This window comes from Phyllopteryx taeniolatus, chromosome 5 (genome assembly GCF_024500385.1).
Source record: "Phyllopteryx taeniolatus isolate TA_2022b chromosome 5, UOR_Ptae_1.2, whole genome shotgun sequence".
Classification (NCBI taxonomy): domain Eukaryota; kingdom Metazoa; phylum Chordata; class Actinopteri; order Syngnathiformes; family Syngnathidae; genus Phyllopteryx; species Phyllopteryx taeniolatus.
The window spans coordinates 15,253,458-15,272,802 of NC_084506.1; the positions used below are offsets into that span (position 1 = coordinate 15,253,458).

The 19,345-nt window shown below is 43.6% G+C and overlaps 1 protein-coding gene across 6 annotated transcripts in view; it reads left to right on the forward strand.

The window, feature by feature from the left end:
• wwox (WW domain containing oxidoreductase) overlaps positions 1-19,345 on the forward strand; it is a 216,334-nt gene that overhangs the window by 75,937 nt on the left and 121,052 nt on the right. For 4 of the 6 annotated variants that reach the window (XM_061772993.1, XM_061772996.1, XM_061772997.1 and 1 more), the window contains exon 8: positions 714-978. In XM_061772993.1, the coding sequence (XP_061628977.1) occupies positions 714-978 (265 nt within the window). Of the gene's footprint in view, positions 1-713; positions 979-4,898; positions 9,201-14,931; positions 17,946-19,345 lie in introns of those variants that run through there. The other 2 variants (XM_061772995.1, XM_061772994.1) reach the window with 2 other exon arrangements.

Genomic DNA, 19,345 nt, shown 5'->3' on the forward strand with positions numbered 1-19,345 from the left:
GAGGGCGATTTTGTCCTCTAGCGGCATCAGATCTCCTTCATACAAGGAGAGATGATATCCTTCATGAAATAACTTCTGATAGATGCGAGCTGCAGCCCTGTCTCCATACCTTCGTGATCAGAAAACGGCGAAGTCCTGCTTAATATGGTTAATATGGTACATCTTCTGGATCACTTCATTCTAATGTAATCTGGCGCAACTACTGCGAAGCAATTTGAAGGGAATAACTTGAAATGTTGGTCGCTCGGGCAACTGATTTATCAAGCCGAGTAGTTATGAAGTCGCGGCACATAAAATGAAAAAGCCTGCAGATGTTGTAATTGAGCCGAGCAAGGATGTCGCGCGAGGCCATGGTAAACAACGAGGCGGCAGCCAGCTTGCAAAATCGCCAGGAGAGCAGGTGACATTTTGATTGGTTGTGTTCTAATGACAAGGATTAATATGTACGATGTGTTCTATCCCGCACGCACACACAACATAAAGTGTGTGCTTTGGCGCCCGTGCGTCGTGACGTGACGACATCGTGTGATGTTCGGGGGAGCGTATCAAAACATCTGGATTTTAACAGCTCTGTCGCAGGCAATTGAAGAACATCATGTCACGCCTTTGATTTGTGTTGAAGCCCGAACCTCACATCTGGCTACAACTTTCGCTCTTATTCTGAATACAACCCCCTCCCTCGGCCCACCCTCACGCTTTGATTTATCTTTCAGATTCACAGACTTGTTAGACTCGTGCGGTAAAGTGGATCTGGCGCGCTTGTCGCCTCCGCGGAAGGAGTACTGGTCCATGCTGGCCTACAACCGGGCCAAGCTGTGCAACATCCTGTTCAGCAACGAGCTCCACCGCCGCCTCTCCCCTCACGGGGTGTCGTCCAACGCGCTGCACCCTGGGAATGCGATGTACACGGCCATTCACAGGAGCTGGTGGCTGATGACCTTCCTCTTCACCCTGGCCAGGCCCTTCACCAAGTCCTTGGTAGGAATAAAAAAGCTTTTGTCATTTTACACCTAATAGACCAAGTTCCACCAAGTTCAGTTGGGTTTAAAATGGTTTGCGTCAAGGCATTGGTGTACAAAGTCTGGCCCAGGAACAATTTAGGCCCACAACATTTTATTTTTATTTTTTTATGTTGGCCCGTCGCATATTTTAACTAATTCACTGCCAGCCCTCGCAGTTAACATAAATATTTGACTTCTGTAGCTGTCAGTGGCAGTGAATGAGAATAAAATTAAACATGGCCAATACCAGAAGGTTATGAGAGAATTAAAATGTGGAAATATGTTTTTTTTTGTTACATATCACACTGTTTTTTGAATAATATAAGAAAATTATCACCCATATTTGGTAATTTTTCTAATAAAAAATGTTTTGTTAATATTTTTAAGTATAGAAAAGCTAAATGTTACAATATTATTCAGTTTTGAATGAAACAAATTAAAAATTACAAGTTTAAGAGAAATAAACAACAGTTTTTTTCAATTGTTTTTATTTGAATAAATGTAACCAGATATCACACTTTGTATTTTAAATAATGTTATAAATAGGTCAAAGAATAAATTCAAGGAAACATTTTCACACTTAAATTTTTTTTTAATGTTAGTTGAATGTTGAAATATTTCGCTAATTTTTTCATTCAGTAAATGAAAAATGTTTTCACGATTTAAAAAAACTGAGAAAAAAAGTGCTGAATAATATCACACCATTTTTTCCAAATTAAAAATAATGTAATGTAAAAAAGTAAATCATGTTTTGTAAAAATTCAAAAAATGTTTTAGCAAAATTGGTCACAGTTTTTTAAATTGCAAATGATAAAAAGTTGAATATTTAAAGATTTCATATTTTTTTAATAAATACAAAATACTGTTTTGTTAATTTTTCTCTGACAAAGAAAAAATAGAATAGAAAAGGTGAGTGTTACATTATATGCAATTTTCTGTACAGCACTGAAGCAAATCGGACAACTCTTGGTGGAAACTGGGCTACAGATGTTAGTAGTCTCCCGAACGGGTCGCTAGTGCTACCATGGCTGTTCTCAAGTTCCGGGTGCAAAGTCACCTCACACGCTCTATTTGTTTTTCGCTTGCTGTTGTATCGCTTAGTCGGCACTTTATTTGTCTTGGTGTGTTTGTGGGATGCAGTAGAGGAAAAGGATGGAGAGGGGCACGATGTGCTCATTGTGAGCGTTCAGGAAGAACGTCTGCTTTTCTCATAGAGATATTCTCTCGCTTGTTTTCCTCCTGTGCCTGTTGCTGTTTATTTAACTCTGAGTGACTGTTCCCCTTTCCCCTCGCCGGGCCCTTTGGGATCCTGTGTACTGTGACTATTGAGTTACTGTAAATGCATGCTCACTCCGTGGACTCCAGAGTAGTAACACAATGAACTCGGTCATGTACCCCGGTCCCACCAGGAGAAGGTGTTACCGCATATTTTCTGATACGTTATCTTACAGCCGTGCTTTGGAGAGGCCTGTCCGAAAGCAGGAGTACGGTACGGACTTTATGTTAACACAGGCTATCATTGAAAGGAAAATGTCAAGAGAGAAGCCACATGCTGAACTGATGGGATATACGGTTTATTTGTTCAATGAAAGCGAGGTCCCATTTGAGAATCGCTGCTTTCTTATAACGGCGCTGTCGGAGTTAGCCCATAGACAATGGAGCGAGTGTGTCCTCGGTTGATTTGGGTTCCAAAGTATGGGTAGGTTCTCACTCTTGCGTCTTGTTCGGGATTGCAGGGTGAGGACGGGGTGCCGAGACCTTGATGGCGAGCCATCTGGTTTGCATATAAACACAGCCTGCGAATTCTCGAAGACAGATCAACCTTTTTCCTCGTGTTTTTTCTGGCAAATATTGATTGTTTCCATGGATAGAATTTCTAATTTCGAATCTACAGTCCAGATTTGCAGAGTGCACTGGCGGTAAATACCACACTAAGATTTCAAAGGCCATTTGTCCAAGATAAAGTACAGTGGTGCCTTAACTTACGAGTTTGATTCATTCCGTGACAAATGCTCGTAAATCAAAACACTCTTATTGTAAGTCATCTTTCCTCATTAAAATGAATGGAAATGCCTTTGACCCGTATCAGACCCCCCAAAAAACATTTTTTTTGGTAGCAGTTTTTTTTAATAAGAAATAAAGTACTCTCCAGTATTTTACTTTATAAAAACATACAGCAATAGCACAGTTAAATAGAGGGTAAAGAATTTAACAGTTTGTCCATCATGATTTCATGCTTGTATTCAATGGGCCACCAGGGAGCAGTATATTACAGACAGCCACAGAAGATGCTCGCACTCAGTTGCAGAAATATTAGTCGTCTTTTTGTTGTTGTTGTTGCAGAGGATAAAGACTATACGCCTCTGTATTGTTATATACTCTGCATGAGTTGCTACTGTTTGTGCTCAAATATAAGTTGTTTAAAGGTTTTGGACTACTACACCTACTACTACTTCTTCTCCTCGCTGAAGTCATGTTGAACTTCTTTAGACAGCAACCTTGTTGAGGGTGAATCACCAGCCAAGTACTGCAATCGCAAAATGGACTCCAAAACATAATCAGTCATTAATTCCACACAACTGACAGAATTCTTCACTATCACTATCTTTGATCATTATATCCATCTCTAAGTGTAAATTCGGAGTCATCCGGGTTATGTTTAAGATTCACTTCTTTTTGGTTGCCAAATATGATTCAGCTTTAATGCAAAAGGTCCAAATGTATTTCTCATGTAGTAAAAATGGACATTGAGGAAAAGTATGAAAGAAAATGGATGGATGGCTGAATTTGAACCAATCCAAAGTGCTTAGTCAGCTCTTCCCTTTAGCTTCTTAAACAAAAACTACAGCCGGATTAACCCCATTTCAGTAGCAGGACAGTTGTTACTATTTTCATTCATCCTTTCCAGTCACCTGCTGTCTTAATTGCATCTTGATTATTAGAATTTGAAGCTTCAGAGACTTTCATCCACTTTTCCCCCCTTTGCAAACACAAATCATGCTACGTCTGGCCTCAAACTCACCAAATTTGGACATGCATGCGTTAATTGGCCAGTGACAGTTTACTGAACACTGAAAGTGGACGTCAAGTCTTGTGTTTTTGATGTGTCTAAGTGGATGTGTCTTTGAAAGCAATTATTGGAGTGGATCCAGAACTGGGTGATGACTTTCCCGCAGATGCTTAATTAAACGTGGTGTAGATGTTAGTAAATAGTAAAGGGCAAAGGTAGGGCTAGTAATTGAAATTTGGGGTGTGCTGACACAGCGATTAGCTAAAACTTGTGTCTGATAAAGGCCACACACACGCGCGCACACACACACACACACACACACACACATGCGCGCGCGCACACACACACACACACACACACACACTCTCACACGCACTGTCTCACATACACTCTGGCACACCCTTAAGCTGAGCGTTTGCTTTTATTTAAATCTGGCCTCGATAAGACCCCTGGAAGTGTATCCTCTTTAAAACCCTCCGCTCCTCACTCAGTCTGCCCCCCCCACATTAAGGGCTTAATAAAACAGTGATATTATTTCCGTTATTGGTTGCGGGGCTATGAAGATGCTATCGCTTTAATTGCACGCGTACGCTTTCGGGATCCGCTGAGATTGTTCGGGGATGCAAACATAAGCAGAATGTGGAGTCCAAAAAAACAATCACTGAGGCCCCCCATGTGTGTTCTTGCACAAATAACCTGCCTCTCATTTCAAACACAGCTTTGATTTATGGAAGTGCAGGTGGAGTGATGTACAGTGTGCCCCGCTGTATCGCCGATTTTTAAGCTATCGTTTTTTTTGTTTTTAGAGTATATAGGCAAGTCTGAATATAGAGTTTTGGACAAGTTCCCCAACTAAAATTGACCAATATTCATTGCACACAACCTAGAGATCCAAACGAGACTTTCTCCTTGGAAGGAACCCACTTTCCCGGCCTTCTCTGCCACGCCTTCATGCACTCCTCCAAGGATTCTTCCAGAATCCTCCACAGATCCGTTGTTACGGCCACATTGATGTCGTCCCCTTGAGCTTGCTAAAGAGGAAAAAAGAAAGCAAGGCCAGGTGAGTAAGGAGGTCGCTCCTGCACAGCATTGTTCTTCTAGACCAGAAGTGTCAGATGCCCGAGTTTTACTTTCACAACCTTCTTGCACACTAAACGAAGCAAACGCTGCAGGATCTTTTCGGAGACGTGCTACAAAAATTTGCAGTGGACGATGCCCCTCACGTCAAAGAATGCGATCAACATGACTGACCTTTTTTCTGTCTTGGCAACATCAGACTTTTCCACTGAAGGCTTTGCCGTTTGGTTTCCCAGTTGTCAATATGGAGACAATTGAAAATACCTGCAGGTGAAATATTTTATTTTTTTTTGTGCGCAAAACATTGGGAAGCTGTCAACTTTTTTTTGGTGTTGTGGCTTCCACTTAAAGCAAAAGAAACTTGTCTATAAGCAGAAACCACAGCCCACTCTGCCACTGATGCACCAGCGCTGATTCCATTTTGCTGAGTTGAGAAAGGCATCTATAAAGTGCCGTGACATTTTAATCAGCCAAACTATCTGGCGCTAACAACATGTTCCCCTCCCCGCACCATGATCTGCTTGTCAGAGATGGCCTGTAAAGCCCTTGTTTCTTTAATTCAGCGTGTTTAGAGTGGGAGTTTTCCCTGTGTCCTTTGTGCACATTATCAGCATTAAATGATCTGGGCCTGCAGTGGTTTGCATGCGCTTGCTTGTGTGTTGAGAGATGAAGGCTGGGGCGTTATCGCAGCTCTCTGATTTAGTCGCTCTGATAATGCTTCGACTGTGATTGACAGATTGAGATTGATTTATTTGATCTGTGATAGTCACAGTCTTGCAATGGTTGGGAGAGCTGACCCGTTCTGGTGTTTCTGGGTAGTGCCATGCTTTTTTTTTTTTTTTTTGGGACTAACGGTTGAAACCTAAGCATTGGTTGACAATTTTTTTAGAGTGACACGACTCAGAAGAAGATATGAGCTGATTATTATTATAAATGTTTTTTTTTTTAGACTTGCGAACAAAAATTTGAGACGCAAGCGCTGTATGGTGGCAGTGAACTCAACACAACTCACTTTGCAGTTTAGCAGATAGTGAATATTTATTCCAAAAAGAGGCTTAAAGTCCCAGTTAAGGTTTACTGTCAAACTAAATACTCAACAAAGAGAGTTATATGTTGTGTATACAAAACAACCACATAGCTTCCTCTTAATAAAGTCAGTTACCATAGCAATACCTGCTGACTTTCAACAAATGATTGTTTGTCCCCAAAAATCAATTATGATGCCACCATCTTAGAGCAGTGAAGTTCAAGGCATTTTATTTTGAATTGTTTAATAGGAGATTGGTTTCAAGCATCAGCACAGTTTTACTTTCCAGATATATTTTTTCATGCTCCCAAAAGCAATACCTAATGACACGCAACAAATATGGCACAAATAAACTGAAAATTAGACAAATTTCTATTTTAACAAAGGATGACCCCCCCATATCAACTTTCATCATGTAAGACTCTCGGTCACATCTCTACATGCAGTAAACCTTGGAGACAAAATGACATTGGGTACACATTTCAACATCCCATAATAAATTTCCATGCCGTGATGAGCTTGGCTGTAACCTTTTGTGAAGTTGCCATGCTGTAACACCGACCCTGTGACATTTTGTTGACTGACTGATTGCCCCCCGAAGATCGGCGTACCCTCAGGCTCTTAGCAGCTGGGCCTTGCCCTATACTCATACAATCTATACCCTAACTATAGGCCCACAGCCCTGATCTGAGTGGAGAGCACATCCGCCACCGTAATGGCCAAAACTGCCACCTCTATCGGACACCCCGATAACGTCGGTTGATCAGCGCTTTCGCCTGGTCCCACGCTTCTTAGCGTGATTATTTTACCCTGGATTCTGCCTCGGGCACCAGGCCACCTTTTTACATATGCACAAGCTGAACTTTTGACCAGGCACCGGCGTTCGGTGGCTGTTAGAAAAATGGTTGTTAAGTCAGAGAGGACCGTGAACCCCCATTTATTGCAGGGGATACGTTTCAGACCCACGAGATATGTGAAAATCAGGGATAAAGAGAGACCATAATAAAAAAATAAAAAAATTCTGTTTTACCCCTCGTCCATGCTTTAACCACATTCAAACTTATTAAAACACACTTTCTAAAGTATCCCTTAGCGCCTGTTCTCACTCTCTTCCTTTCAGGAAACGGGAGACTATTGTACAAAGTCACGGAACGAAAAGAAGACTGGCTCGAGCAGTTTTCCAATCAAGAGGCAAAGTGTGCATGCTTCAAGTTGTTTGTCACAAGTTGAAGGTTACTGTAAAACTGGCACATAAAAAAGCAGAATTAAACATGGTATACTGAAACACCAAAATAGGTCAACCAACCAAACCATATCATTTCATCTGACGAAAGTCCATTATTAGACGGTGTTATGGATACTGACAGTCTGTGGTCTGTTGTAAGGAAGTTCAGGACCAAGTTCCCCAGTGACGGGCTCAGCCCAAGTAAAACATTGTGAAACATTATAAACATTGTATATTATAACACCAAAATGTTCAACCAAACCATGTAATTTCATCTAAAGAAAGTCCGCTAGCTTCATACTAACACATAGAGTATTGCGAACCGCCAATGACAAGCTAACAGAAAATTAGCATAGAAGTTACGATAAGTATAAACCTTTAAACTGCTACGCGCACACGGACCAACAACACATACAAACAGAGCATACAACACTCACAGACATTTATTCTCTTTGCTCTGTGGGAAAAACGAATATTGAAACGGCAAAGCGTGGTACTGAATTCTGTATACTGTATTCCACTGATCTGCGGAAGCAAATCTCCGATACAGCGGGGGTTCACTGTAATGGGACTGCTTCTCTACTCTGCCTTTTTGTCTGCTGCGAAAAATCACTTCTCGCCTGCTCTCCTAGCCCCTTAACCTTGGAAACGAACCCTGCGGTGATGACACTAGCGTTTCTTTACCTGCTTCTCTGTGGTCTTTTGCGGCAAACGGATGGCAGTGCCACCCACAAAGACAACGTGTTTGTGTACCTTGTGTGCTTCTCGACCAAGTGGAAATAGCGGAGGAACCAAACCCTCCTCCGTGGGGTTAGGTGAGCTGCCAGGCCCTTGGAATAGAGTCCTTTCGGATGATTAGGAGCTACACAGGAGGGGGTCGCCTGCATCCCGACTGGAGATGGGCTCCTAAACGAAAAGCAGACAGAACATTAGCCATTATGTCAAATGGTTCATGCCACTCTGTGATGATAGGTTGGTGTTCTTTTGAAGACAAGTTTCAGATCAGAATGAAATTACCGGCGGACATCCCCTGCTGTGCCGTGACAGTGAATTGGCACCCATTCCCAGTTTGTTATTCACAAATTCACCTGCAGTGAACTTCTGTTTATCTTAGGGGGGTATGATCCAGACCCACCCGCAATACGTGACAATCTGAGCTATAGTGAGACCATTTATAGTTTTACACCTCCCACAGATTTAATGTTATTAAAACACATTTCTTTTTTAAATACAATTTGGATGCACTATTCTTTTCTTCTCAATACATTGCCGAGGTATCTGATCGAATCGGGACTCGGTATCGGCAGATACTCGAAATCAAGTGACTTGGACTTGGAAAAAATATGATTGGGGGACATCCCTATGTGGTGCAGAACGTGCAAGAAGAGGGACACACTGGAAGGGAAAGATTGTGCGTGGATGGATAAAAGCATACAATCCCATTTGGCTTTATTGACATGTGTGTTCCTGCCCAATCCTGTTACTGGGATTATTCTCCACAGAGATACCATTTCATTAAAGAAAACACACACACACACGTACACACACGCACACACAGAGCCGCAGTGGGTGAGCAGAGATGGCCCGAGGCCTGGTTACGTGGTCCATTGCACAAGGAAACTGTGTAAATGGTTTATTGTGGATGAGTTGATGTGATGGAGAGCGTGTCTGGATCAATAAAGAACCAATCAAATGCTGACAGTCTGCTACTGTATGCGGTCAGCGGTTTACCCAACCCCCCGTGCCCCCCTCCCGCATGCGCGCAATTACACAACATGAGTGTGAAGAAGACGTGAACAATATCGCAGCTCAGTGGGAAAAGATGACATTTTGGGAGCCGCCATTGAACAGGTGTACAGTGGGGGGGTGGGGGGGGGGGGGAGCTTAATGGGCTCGTCCACTTATATTTTGATTGGTATTTTTCATGTTTGACACTACTCGTTTTTGTGCTATCAAATGTCCTATTTTACCTCAGACATGAAAAATAACCTCTTTTATATGACTAATGTTCCTTTGTATGATCATTCATATGCTGTTTTACTCTTTCACTGTTTAGAGATCCCCCCTAACCCTTAACAGTTGCACTGTCCAAATGTGGTGGTAACACAGACAGTTCTCGGATTGTTTCAAGCTCCTTCTTGAACACTGTTACCACTGTTTCAAAAAATATACACATTTATGGCAAGTACAGTTTTATCATTCCCAACATTTTCCTTGATTTAATACTCACTGGTTGATCTAAAATCAGCACACACAAATTTTGTAGCACTTGTACAAAAGGGAAATTTTCATTTTTGTGTATTTTGTCTGTATTCAGGACTTTTTTTTTTTACTAGGAGCACAGTGGGCCCTAACTTAAAATGTTAAAGGCACAAGCAGAAAATTTAGAGGCGCACACTGTAAATCGACTTGCAAATAATATACAATATTCACATTTGCTCTCTTTTTCCACTTTATTACTGATAAATAATTTAACATGAAATGCAAAACGTTTTCTGTTTTCAATTTGCATGAAGATAAACATCTTAAACGAGATACAGTATACAGTTTAAATACAAAAAATGTGAAGTAAATTTTTAGGCTGGCACTATCAGCAAATTTCGTGTTCCCACATGCTGTTGGTACCAACAGCAGAATGTGCCGTTCATTGTTTACGTCTCCCTAAAATACATAATGTGTCATGCACGAGTGGTGACTTGTGACCTTGTTACCCCAAGTTTCATTTTTTGCTGGCGAGTGCACGACAACTGATTGACAGCACGTAAGTCACGCCATCTCAACCATCTCTGATTGGTTGTTTTTCTCAGGCGCGGTGCTATACAGGACTATAGCAAATTGGAGGCACAAGGTTGGGCCAGAGACAGTGCAGCCCTATGGGGGGCACAAGCCTGGATAAATGCAGATGGTTGCGTCAGGAAGGGATCCGTCTTAGCGTTCATCCAAAGAATTCCATACCGGATCGGTCGAGGCCCGGGTTAACAACGTCCGCCACCGGCGCCGTTAACCTGCAGCATAGGATGGTGGTGTGTAAGATGACTCTGGTGGTGGGGAGGAAGATTAAGAAGACAAAGGCAGAGCAGAGAACCATGTGGTGGAAGCTGAGACCCGACGAGTGTTGTGCAGCTTTTCTTGAAGAGGTGAGACAGGCTTTCGGTGGACAGGAGGAGCTTCCAGAAGACTGGAGCACTACAGCCAAGGTGATCAGAGAGGCAGCTTATGAGAGTACTTGGTGTATCTTCTGGCAGGAAAGGAGAGAAGGAGACTTAGTGGTGGAACCTCACAGTACAGGAAATCATACAAGGAAAAAGGTTAGCTAAGCAGAAGTGTGACACCGAGAGGACTGAGGAGATGCGAAAGGAATACAATGAGATGCGACATAGGGCAAAGGTAGAGGTGGCAAAGGCCAAACAAGAGGTATATGATGGCATGTATGCCAGGTTGGACACTAAAGAAGGAGAAAAGGATCTATACAGGCTGGCCAGACAGAGGGATAGAGATGGGAAGGATGTGCAGCAGGTTAGGGTGATTAAGGATAGAGATGGAAATATGTTGACTGGTGCCAGCAGTGTGCTAGCTGGATGGAAAGAATACCTTGAGGAGTTGATGAATGAGGAAAATGAGAGAGAAGGAAGAGTAGAAGAGGCAAGTGTGGTGGACCAGGAAGTGGCAATGATTAGTAAGGGGGAAGTTAGAAAGGCATTAAAGAGGATGGAAAAATAAAAAGGCAGTTAGTCCTGATGACATTCCTGTGGAGGTATGAAAGCATCTAGGAGAGGTGGCTGTGGAGTTTTTGACCAGCTTGTTCAGTAGAATTCTAGCGGGTGAGAAGATGCCTGAGGAATGTAGGAAAAGTGTGCTAGTGCCCATTTTTAAGAACAAGGGTGATGTGCAGAGCTGTGGCAACTATAGAGGAATAAAGTTGATGAGCCACACAATGAAGTTATGGGAAAGAGTAGTGGAGGCTAGACTCAGGACAGAAGTGAGTGTTTGCGAGCAACCGTATGGTTTCATGCCTAGAAAGAGTACCACAGATGCATTATTTGCCTTGAAGATATTCATGGGAAAGTACAGAGAAGGTCAGAAGGTGCTACGTTGTGTCTTTGCAGATCTAGAGAAAGCCTATGACAGAACTGTGGTAGTGCATGCGGAAGTCTGGAGTGGCAGAAAAGTATGTTAGAATAATACAGGACATGTACGAGGGCAGCAGAACAGTGGTGAGGTGTGCTGTAGGTGTGACAGACGAATTTAATGTGGAGGTGGGACTGCATCAGGGATCAGCCCTGAGCCCCTTCCTGTTTGCAGTGGTGATGGATAGATTGACAGATGAGGTTAGACTGGAATCCCCGTGGACCATGATGTTTGCAGATGACATTGTGATCTGGAGTGAAAGGTGGAGGAACAATTAGAAAGATGGAGACATGCACTGGAAAGCAGAGGAATGAAGATTAGCCGAAGTAAGACAGAATATATGTGCATGAATGAGAAGGGTGATGGGGGAAGAGTGAGGCTACAGGGAAAAGAGATAGCAAGGGTGGAGGACTTTAAATACTTGGGGTCAACCGTCCAGAGCAATGGTGAGTGTGGTCAGGAAGTGAAGAAACGGGTCCAAGCAGGTTGGAACGGGTGGAGGAAGGTATCAGGTGTGTTATGTGACAGAAGAGTCTCTGCTAGGATAAAGGGCAAAGTTTATAAAGCAGTGGTGAGGCCAGCCATGATGTATGGATTAGACACAGTGGCACTGAAAAGACAACAGGAAGTAGAGCTGGAGGTGACGGAAATGAAGATGTTGAGGTTCGCTCTCGGAGTGACCAGGTTGGATAAAATTAGAAATGAGCTCATCAGAGGGACAGCCAAGGTTCGATGTTTTGGAGACAAAGTTAGAGAGAGCAGACTATGATGATTTGGATACGTCCAGAGGAGAAATAGTGAGTATATTGGTAGAAGGGTGATGAGGATGGAGCTGCCAGGCAAGAGAGCTAGAGGAAGACCAAAGAGAAGGTTGATGGATCTCGTGAGGGAAGACATGAGGGCAGTTGGTGTTCGAGAGGAGGATGCAGGAGATAGGCTTACATGGAAAAGGATGACGCACTGTGGCGACCCCTAAAGGGACAAGCCGAAAGGAAAAGAAGAAAGAAGAGGGTTGGGCCAGCGAGACTGCAGATATTTTTTGACAGATTATTTTACTAATGCACTACAGTCAGGTCATATGAACAGTTTTAACAAATCTAGCAAAAAGTGATTTTTTTCCTTCTTTTTTTTTTGAAATTGCAAACCCCCCTTTGAAAGTGAAGAATGTAAAAGTGGCCTTTTGATTTTTCTGTTATGCGGCGGTGTTCCAGTTTTATGGTTCCATTGCACCTTGCAAAAAATACGTCCAAGTAACACGCTTTTACCTCTTGATAAGATGCATTTGAACCATGTTTTTTCAAGCAAACTCTTTATTAAAGTCTCCAGCACATCCTCCATCAGCTCCCCCCGGGCACATCGGGGAGGCCATTAAGACGTCCCCCCGGCAGAGGTTGTCTCGGTCTGGTCCGATTCGGCGTCAGGGCTGCTGGGCTAAATTATCCAGGAGCCACAGGTCAGAGGCAGCGCTACTCTCCTTTGCCAAGGGACTCCATCTCTAATAGAAGGGATCAGAGGAGGCCAGAGGGAGACACAAACTGACCTGGCCTCCCTCCTTCGCCCTCCTCATCCTCCTCTCACGTCTTTGGAGCTTCACGACCACTACCCCCCCCCCCCCCCCCCCCAGCCCCCCTCTCCCCCCCGTGACCCCTCGGAGAGGATGTAAACCCTCACCTCCTCCCCACGTTTCCACTCTCACCGGTGCCCACTCCCCCTCCCTGCTTTGTTGTGACACCGAGCTGATGGACTATTTTTCAAATTGATTTAAAAAAATGTACATAAGCAGCCGATCCCCTAGCCTAGATTACCTATTGATTTTTAATATGAAAAGCTCATTATATAAGCAGGAACTGCAACACAAAAAGCTAGCCAACCTTTGCATAAATCCTTTAATTGAATTTCCAGAGCCCGTGGTTCTACATTTTTTAATTAAATCCATTTCTTTTTTTTTTCTTCTTCTTCTTTTTTTAAGGCTTGCTTGTTTAATTTGCATGCTGTGAAGTGGGTGCTGTCCCAGATAAAGTGCCATTGATCCTTATTAAGGCTCACCTCTGGGCTCACTGAAAACCAACCGCAGAAATTAAATGTGCTCATGGTGCATACACTTATTGCCCGCATGATAGGATTAGAGGCAGCCGAAGAGGAGGAGGAGGGAGGGAGGAAGGGAGATAGAGATGGAGGCAGAAGGAGTGATTGGGTAAGAGGTGAGGCTCATTATTAATAGTTGTTCATATTAGTGTAATATTTCACCTCTCCTCCGGTGAGATGCGACAGTGAAGGCCTCGTTCACAAATGGAGCCGGATGAAGGCATTATTTGGACTCCTCATCAAACATGTTGTGTGGCTGGCCTTCACAGGCAGGGGGCAGTGTTGCAGATTGGGGGTCAAAGCCTAATTTTCTTAAAGACTTATAAAGTGAATTCAAATTTCTTTTTCATAATCCTATATACATGTTTGAAGATAATTGCTGAAAATCTGTGCAAAGACTGAGAACTATACAGTACTGAATTGTGGAGCTATAGCAAACTGCTTTGCACCAGTTTCCGTTTTTTTTTTAAATATTTTTTTTTTAAATTGTGGCTGCAAACAGCTGCCCAGTGACATAGTTGGGCACCCAGCATCAGTCCCCACTATGTAACAACTTGAGCGCCTTCGTTTGCATCAGTGATTATCGGCATAATTGCGACGTGCAGTTAGCTAGCTGTGCCCACTCCCCGAAGATGCACTTTCCCTTCGGATAGTCTGCTGGCACGGCCGCGTTAGAGCGGCTTGTTGTAGCAACATGGAAAAGCCACCATATTCCAGCCACCAGAGGTTTTAAGTGGATATATATTTTTTAACATTTTAAATATGTGAGTAAATTTACCCCAAGGTTAGATAATTATAGTACATGTTCTACATATTTCTCGTCTTGTTGAAACTAGTCTCAAGCAAGTGAACCACAGCTCACCCAGGCCCATATACCGCTGGGCCAATGGCTAGTCCAACGTTCATTAACATGACAAATATTTCTCAGTGATAGTGTTTCAGATGCTTGAAAGTGGCTGTGGATCTTCACAACGCCTTGCTGATCATGTCATGGGTGGAGAAGCTCGTTGTGGGCTCAGTTATTATGCAAATGATTATTACATGATAACTGCAGAGGTGCAAAACGGCTCGCTCACAGACGCGTTCTCATAAATAGGCAGATAAAAGATTTACTTGGTTGTTTAATTTCACACTTGATGGATTGCAAGCACTCCAGAGACCCAACTATTTGTATACAACACATTAAAAAGTCAATTTTGCGCAATATGTCCACTTTAAATGAGGAACGGTGCTCCTCCTCATCTCGTCGTGTGGAAGTGAAGATCATATCTCATTAATGGCCAAAAGGTCGCGGTATGCAATCTGTCCAAGATCAGGCTGATTAACTGCCTATTTAGACATTAAATGATATTCATTTTCTTGCCCTTCCCCTTCTTAGCACCAGGCAACGGATGGCGTGCGTGTGAGAGTGTCGGCGATTCCCCATGCGGCGGCGGCGGGCCTCTTCTTCATTGTCTTCCTGTGTGGCTGTATGCACACGGCGGAGCCGATCGATAGGGATTAACCTGTGACCCCCGCCACATACTTGTAGGCCAGTCCTCACCGCTCACACATCTCTCATCAGTTTCACTTACACACTGTGCCTCACTCAATAAGGCACTGCGCGCTAATTTGTTTCAAAGACGGAAAAGGGCCCCCCCCCCCCCGCCATTGCACCCCTCCTTTATTGTGCCCACCCCAAACACACGCTTGTACACACAGTAGAGGCACAAAATAAACATAAAATGGTGTCTAATATCCCTACTTCGCTCATGTAGCATGAACCCCAGCTATATCGCAGATTTTAATAATTTTTATGGGTTTTTACAGTATTTAGGCAAGTCTAGATTTAGAAATTTGCAAGACTATATACTCATGAGTTTTGGTGTATGCTCTGTATTTGTTGCTGCTCTGTGTGTTTTAAAGTAGTAGGTGTTTGATGGTTTATAATTACCGAAAAAGTGTTATAGCAGATTTTCAACTATTGTAGGACTCTCTGGAGCATAAACGGGCTGTACATGATGCCACTGGTCAATACATCCCATCCAGAGAACAAAGAAAATTGTTAAGGTATCTTTTTTACAAATATACTGTATTTTGGGCGAGGAACTGATGCTGGAAGATGATTACAGAAAAACCCGAACTGGCACGCAAATGGACCGAAATGGGGCCGCCCTGGTCAAGGGGTTAAAAATCTGACCTTTGCCCAAAGGGCCTCAGGTTGGAACTTGAGCCCCTTCTTATGTGACAGTAAAATTGTTCCCTAAAATCAAATGCCATGGGTTATATAACTCCTTGTGCTATTCTACACCGTTGTACAATTGTTAATGGACCACAGTCTTCATAAAAAAAAAACAAAAAAAAAAAAACAATCATGCACCTACATACTGTATGTGTCAATCTACATGTTTCACAGAGCACGTGTAGATTTTCAATCACTGCCTATAAAGCATATTGATTTGCGTGGTCATAGTGCGCAAAACATTTAGACAAGACCAGTTCCTCGATTGACACTTCATATCTAGCATAGACATCCACGCGTCTTTTTACTGTCTTTGACTGACTGTTTGATGGCACTATGTCTTTTGTGTACATTGCTCTCTAAACGTGTGTGTGCTCACGTTCTTGTGCGTGTGTGTGTGTGCGTGTGTGCGTGTGTGTGTGTGTGTGTGTTTGTTGAGCGGTGCAGTGTCAGCAGTATGTGCTCCCAAGTATTGACCCAGGCCTGTCCTCTACTCTGACTGGCTCTTGTCCCTTACTTGTCATTTGTCTCTCTCGCTCTCTCTCTCTGTCCCACACCTCTTTTTCTCTCTCATTTTCTCTCTCGCTCTCTCTCCTTCCCTCTTACACATACCTGTACATGCACGCGCACTCACACCGATACTCAAATGCAGTGGACTGAGTTACTTGTGGCATTATTTTTGTGCCCATGCAAGGAGTAATGTCCACACACACACACACACACACACACACGCACACACACGATCTAATACAGTGAAAGGAGTTTATCCTGGCATCGTTGTTGTGTCCATGTAAAGACAAATGTCAGCAGACTAAAGGTGGTTATGTCAACAGTTGTTCCGCACTAAGATTGGAAGACAAAAACACACACACACACTGAGTGCATTGTGTCAATGCAAAGAAAAATGTCCACACGTTAAAGCCACTAAGTCACACTTAGATAGAAAGACAAGAACCTCGACACGCGCCCGCACACACACACACACACACACACACACACACAAAAACACACACTCACAGTGACATGTGACAGAAAGATAAAGAACGCCTAACTCTCAAATACACCTTTTTGTTTGTTCCCGATATTCCCCATGTTTACATCCTATATTCCACCCATCACTATTACCACCTTGTTTTCATCCATATTGGCCTCACCCGGGGGAATCGGGGAGAAACAATGCTTATTCATTCAAGTGTGAGGGGGTGTCGGACCAAAAAAAAACAAACAAAAAAAACCTTTATTTATTTATTTGTTCTTCTCATTTCATTTCATAATCCAATCAATCAGAGGAAAAACAGGCTGGCTCCTTTCCTGTCCTCCCCGAACCAACCAAGCATACATATTTACACCCGCACATGCAGAGCGCCACCTAAAACGAAATGTGGTGGTAGCGGGGACCCCTCTTGGGGTTTGGGGCACTCTATGTGTTATTGATTGCGTTGCTTTTGCATGTTGTGCTCAATCATGCATTTCATGCGTCTACCGTTGTCCTCTCCCACCTGGCCCATTAGATTAGGCTAATGCATTCCAGCATTGATTAGTCATTACACTTAGACCGGCTCAGGCAATCGCCTACCTGGTTTGATTCTACTTGACCCTTGAACCCCGGGACCCCGGAGTCTCGGTGCGGGGCTCTCGCATGTTTAGCAAACAACCGCTGGATTGAGACGGGTGCTCCACCTGTGTGATAGTCAATAGTGTTCCGGAGCTGTACGGGAGTCGATAGCGTTCTCGTGCGGCATTTTCTGCATCGCATGCAACGCAGAGCTATAGATTTGTATGATCAAACTCAGAAGCGGACATTGATCTCAAAATGTATCATGAAACAAGCTTTGAGAGAAATATGGAAGCGTGAATCTGGGCTGTGCGGGTTTTCTCCGGGTATTCCAGCTTCCTCCCACATTCCCAAAAATGCATGTTTAACACACACACACACACTCACACAGAATTACAAGTATGAAATGTACATAAAGTACGACACGTATTATAATTTCTGCATACATGCATGTGCCTTTAAGAGGCGGGAAATGGTTTAGTGGCATGTGACATCGGCGAGTCTGTGTGTGAGTGTCTGGGGGTGAGCTGTGGCCGACAGTAGTGCCTGTGTGCGTGTGCTTGTGTTTTATTCTTCTCCTGGCATTCAATAAACCACGACAAAGTGAGTGTGGCTCTCATTCAGTAAGTATGGTGTATATATATATATATATATATATATATATATATATATATAAAATATGGTATTTGCATACCAAGCATTTTTTTGGGAGGGGCGGGACGAAGCGGTAGATGGGGCTCGCATAATATTAAGTCGTTCACAAACGGCTCACTCAAATAAGCAAATCTTTTGAGTGAATGCACTGAATGGAACTACTTTACGCATGTGATCCCTTACTTTTTTGACTGCCTTTTTTTCTGCTCCTTTTATCACGTGTGTTTTCTCATTTTGTATTTGTTGCACCGAATAATGTCTAGCTGACAATATGGTGGCGCTGTTAAGTCACATACAGACAATGCCAGCTCTTTTGACTTGCAGAAGAAGCTTAAATGGCCAAATAGCAGGAAGACCACACTCGCACCTTCCACAAATGGTTATTTGTCAGGTTTACCTTGCAATATAGTGAACGTGGCCGAGAAATCATTGTTTGTCATACAATCCATAGTCAGGGTTTTATGAAATAAAATGCACACATACTAACTTTGCCCAACACACTCATAAAACAAGCAGGAACAAATCTAAGTGAAGAGCAACGTTCAGCGAAGCTTAATTTACGAGATAATGCCTTTTTCTCTGCTGTTTGTTTTCTTCCTTGCTCTGATTCGCTAGCTAACAGCCAATCAGAGTGATCAGTTGTCACTGTTGGCCAAAACCATTTTGAATATTGAATCTGGCGAAACTGCCCATGGATGGCTCATTCCTGCCGGCTGTGTGAGCCACACCTGAAAACTGCCCGGCGTTCAACAGCTCATTCATTTAAGTCATATTTAAGGGTTAATGTGTGCACATTTTTTTTAATTTTTAATTTTCTTGAGCTGTACGGGAGAAGGAGTTTCAACTCCCACCTCCGACAGAACTTTGCTCATGTTCCGGGGGAGGCGGGGGACATCGAGTCCGAGTGGACCATGTTCCGCGCCTCCATTGCTGAGGCGGCCGACCGGAGCTGTGGCCGTAAGGTGGTCGGTGCCTGTCGTGGTGGCAATCCCCGAACCCGTTGGTGGACACCAACGGTGAGGGATGCCGTCAAGCTGAAGAAGGAGTCCTATCGGGCCTTTTTGGCCTGTGGGACTCCTGAGGCAGCTGATGGGTACCGGCTGGCCAAGCGAAATGCAGCTCTGGTGGTCGCTGAAGCAAAAACCCGGGCATGGGAGGAGTTCGGTGAGGCCATGGAGAAAGACTTCCGGACGGCTTCGAGGAAATTCTGGTCCACCATCCGACGTCTCAGGAGAGGAAAGCAGTGCACCACCAACACTGTGTATAGTGGGGATGGGGCGCTGCTGACCTCGACTCGGGACGTTGTGAGTCGGTGGGGAGAATACTTCGAAGACCTCCTCAATTCCACCGACACGCCTTCCC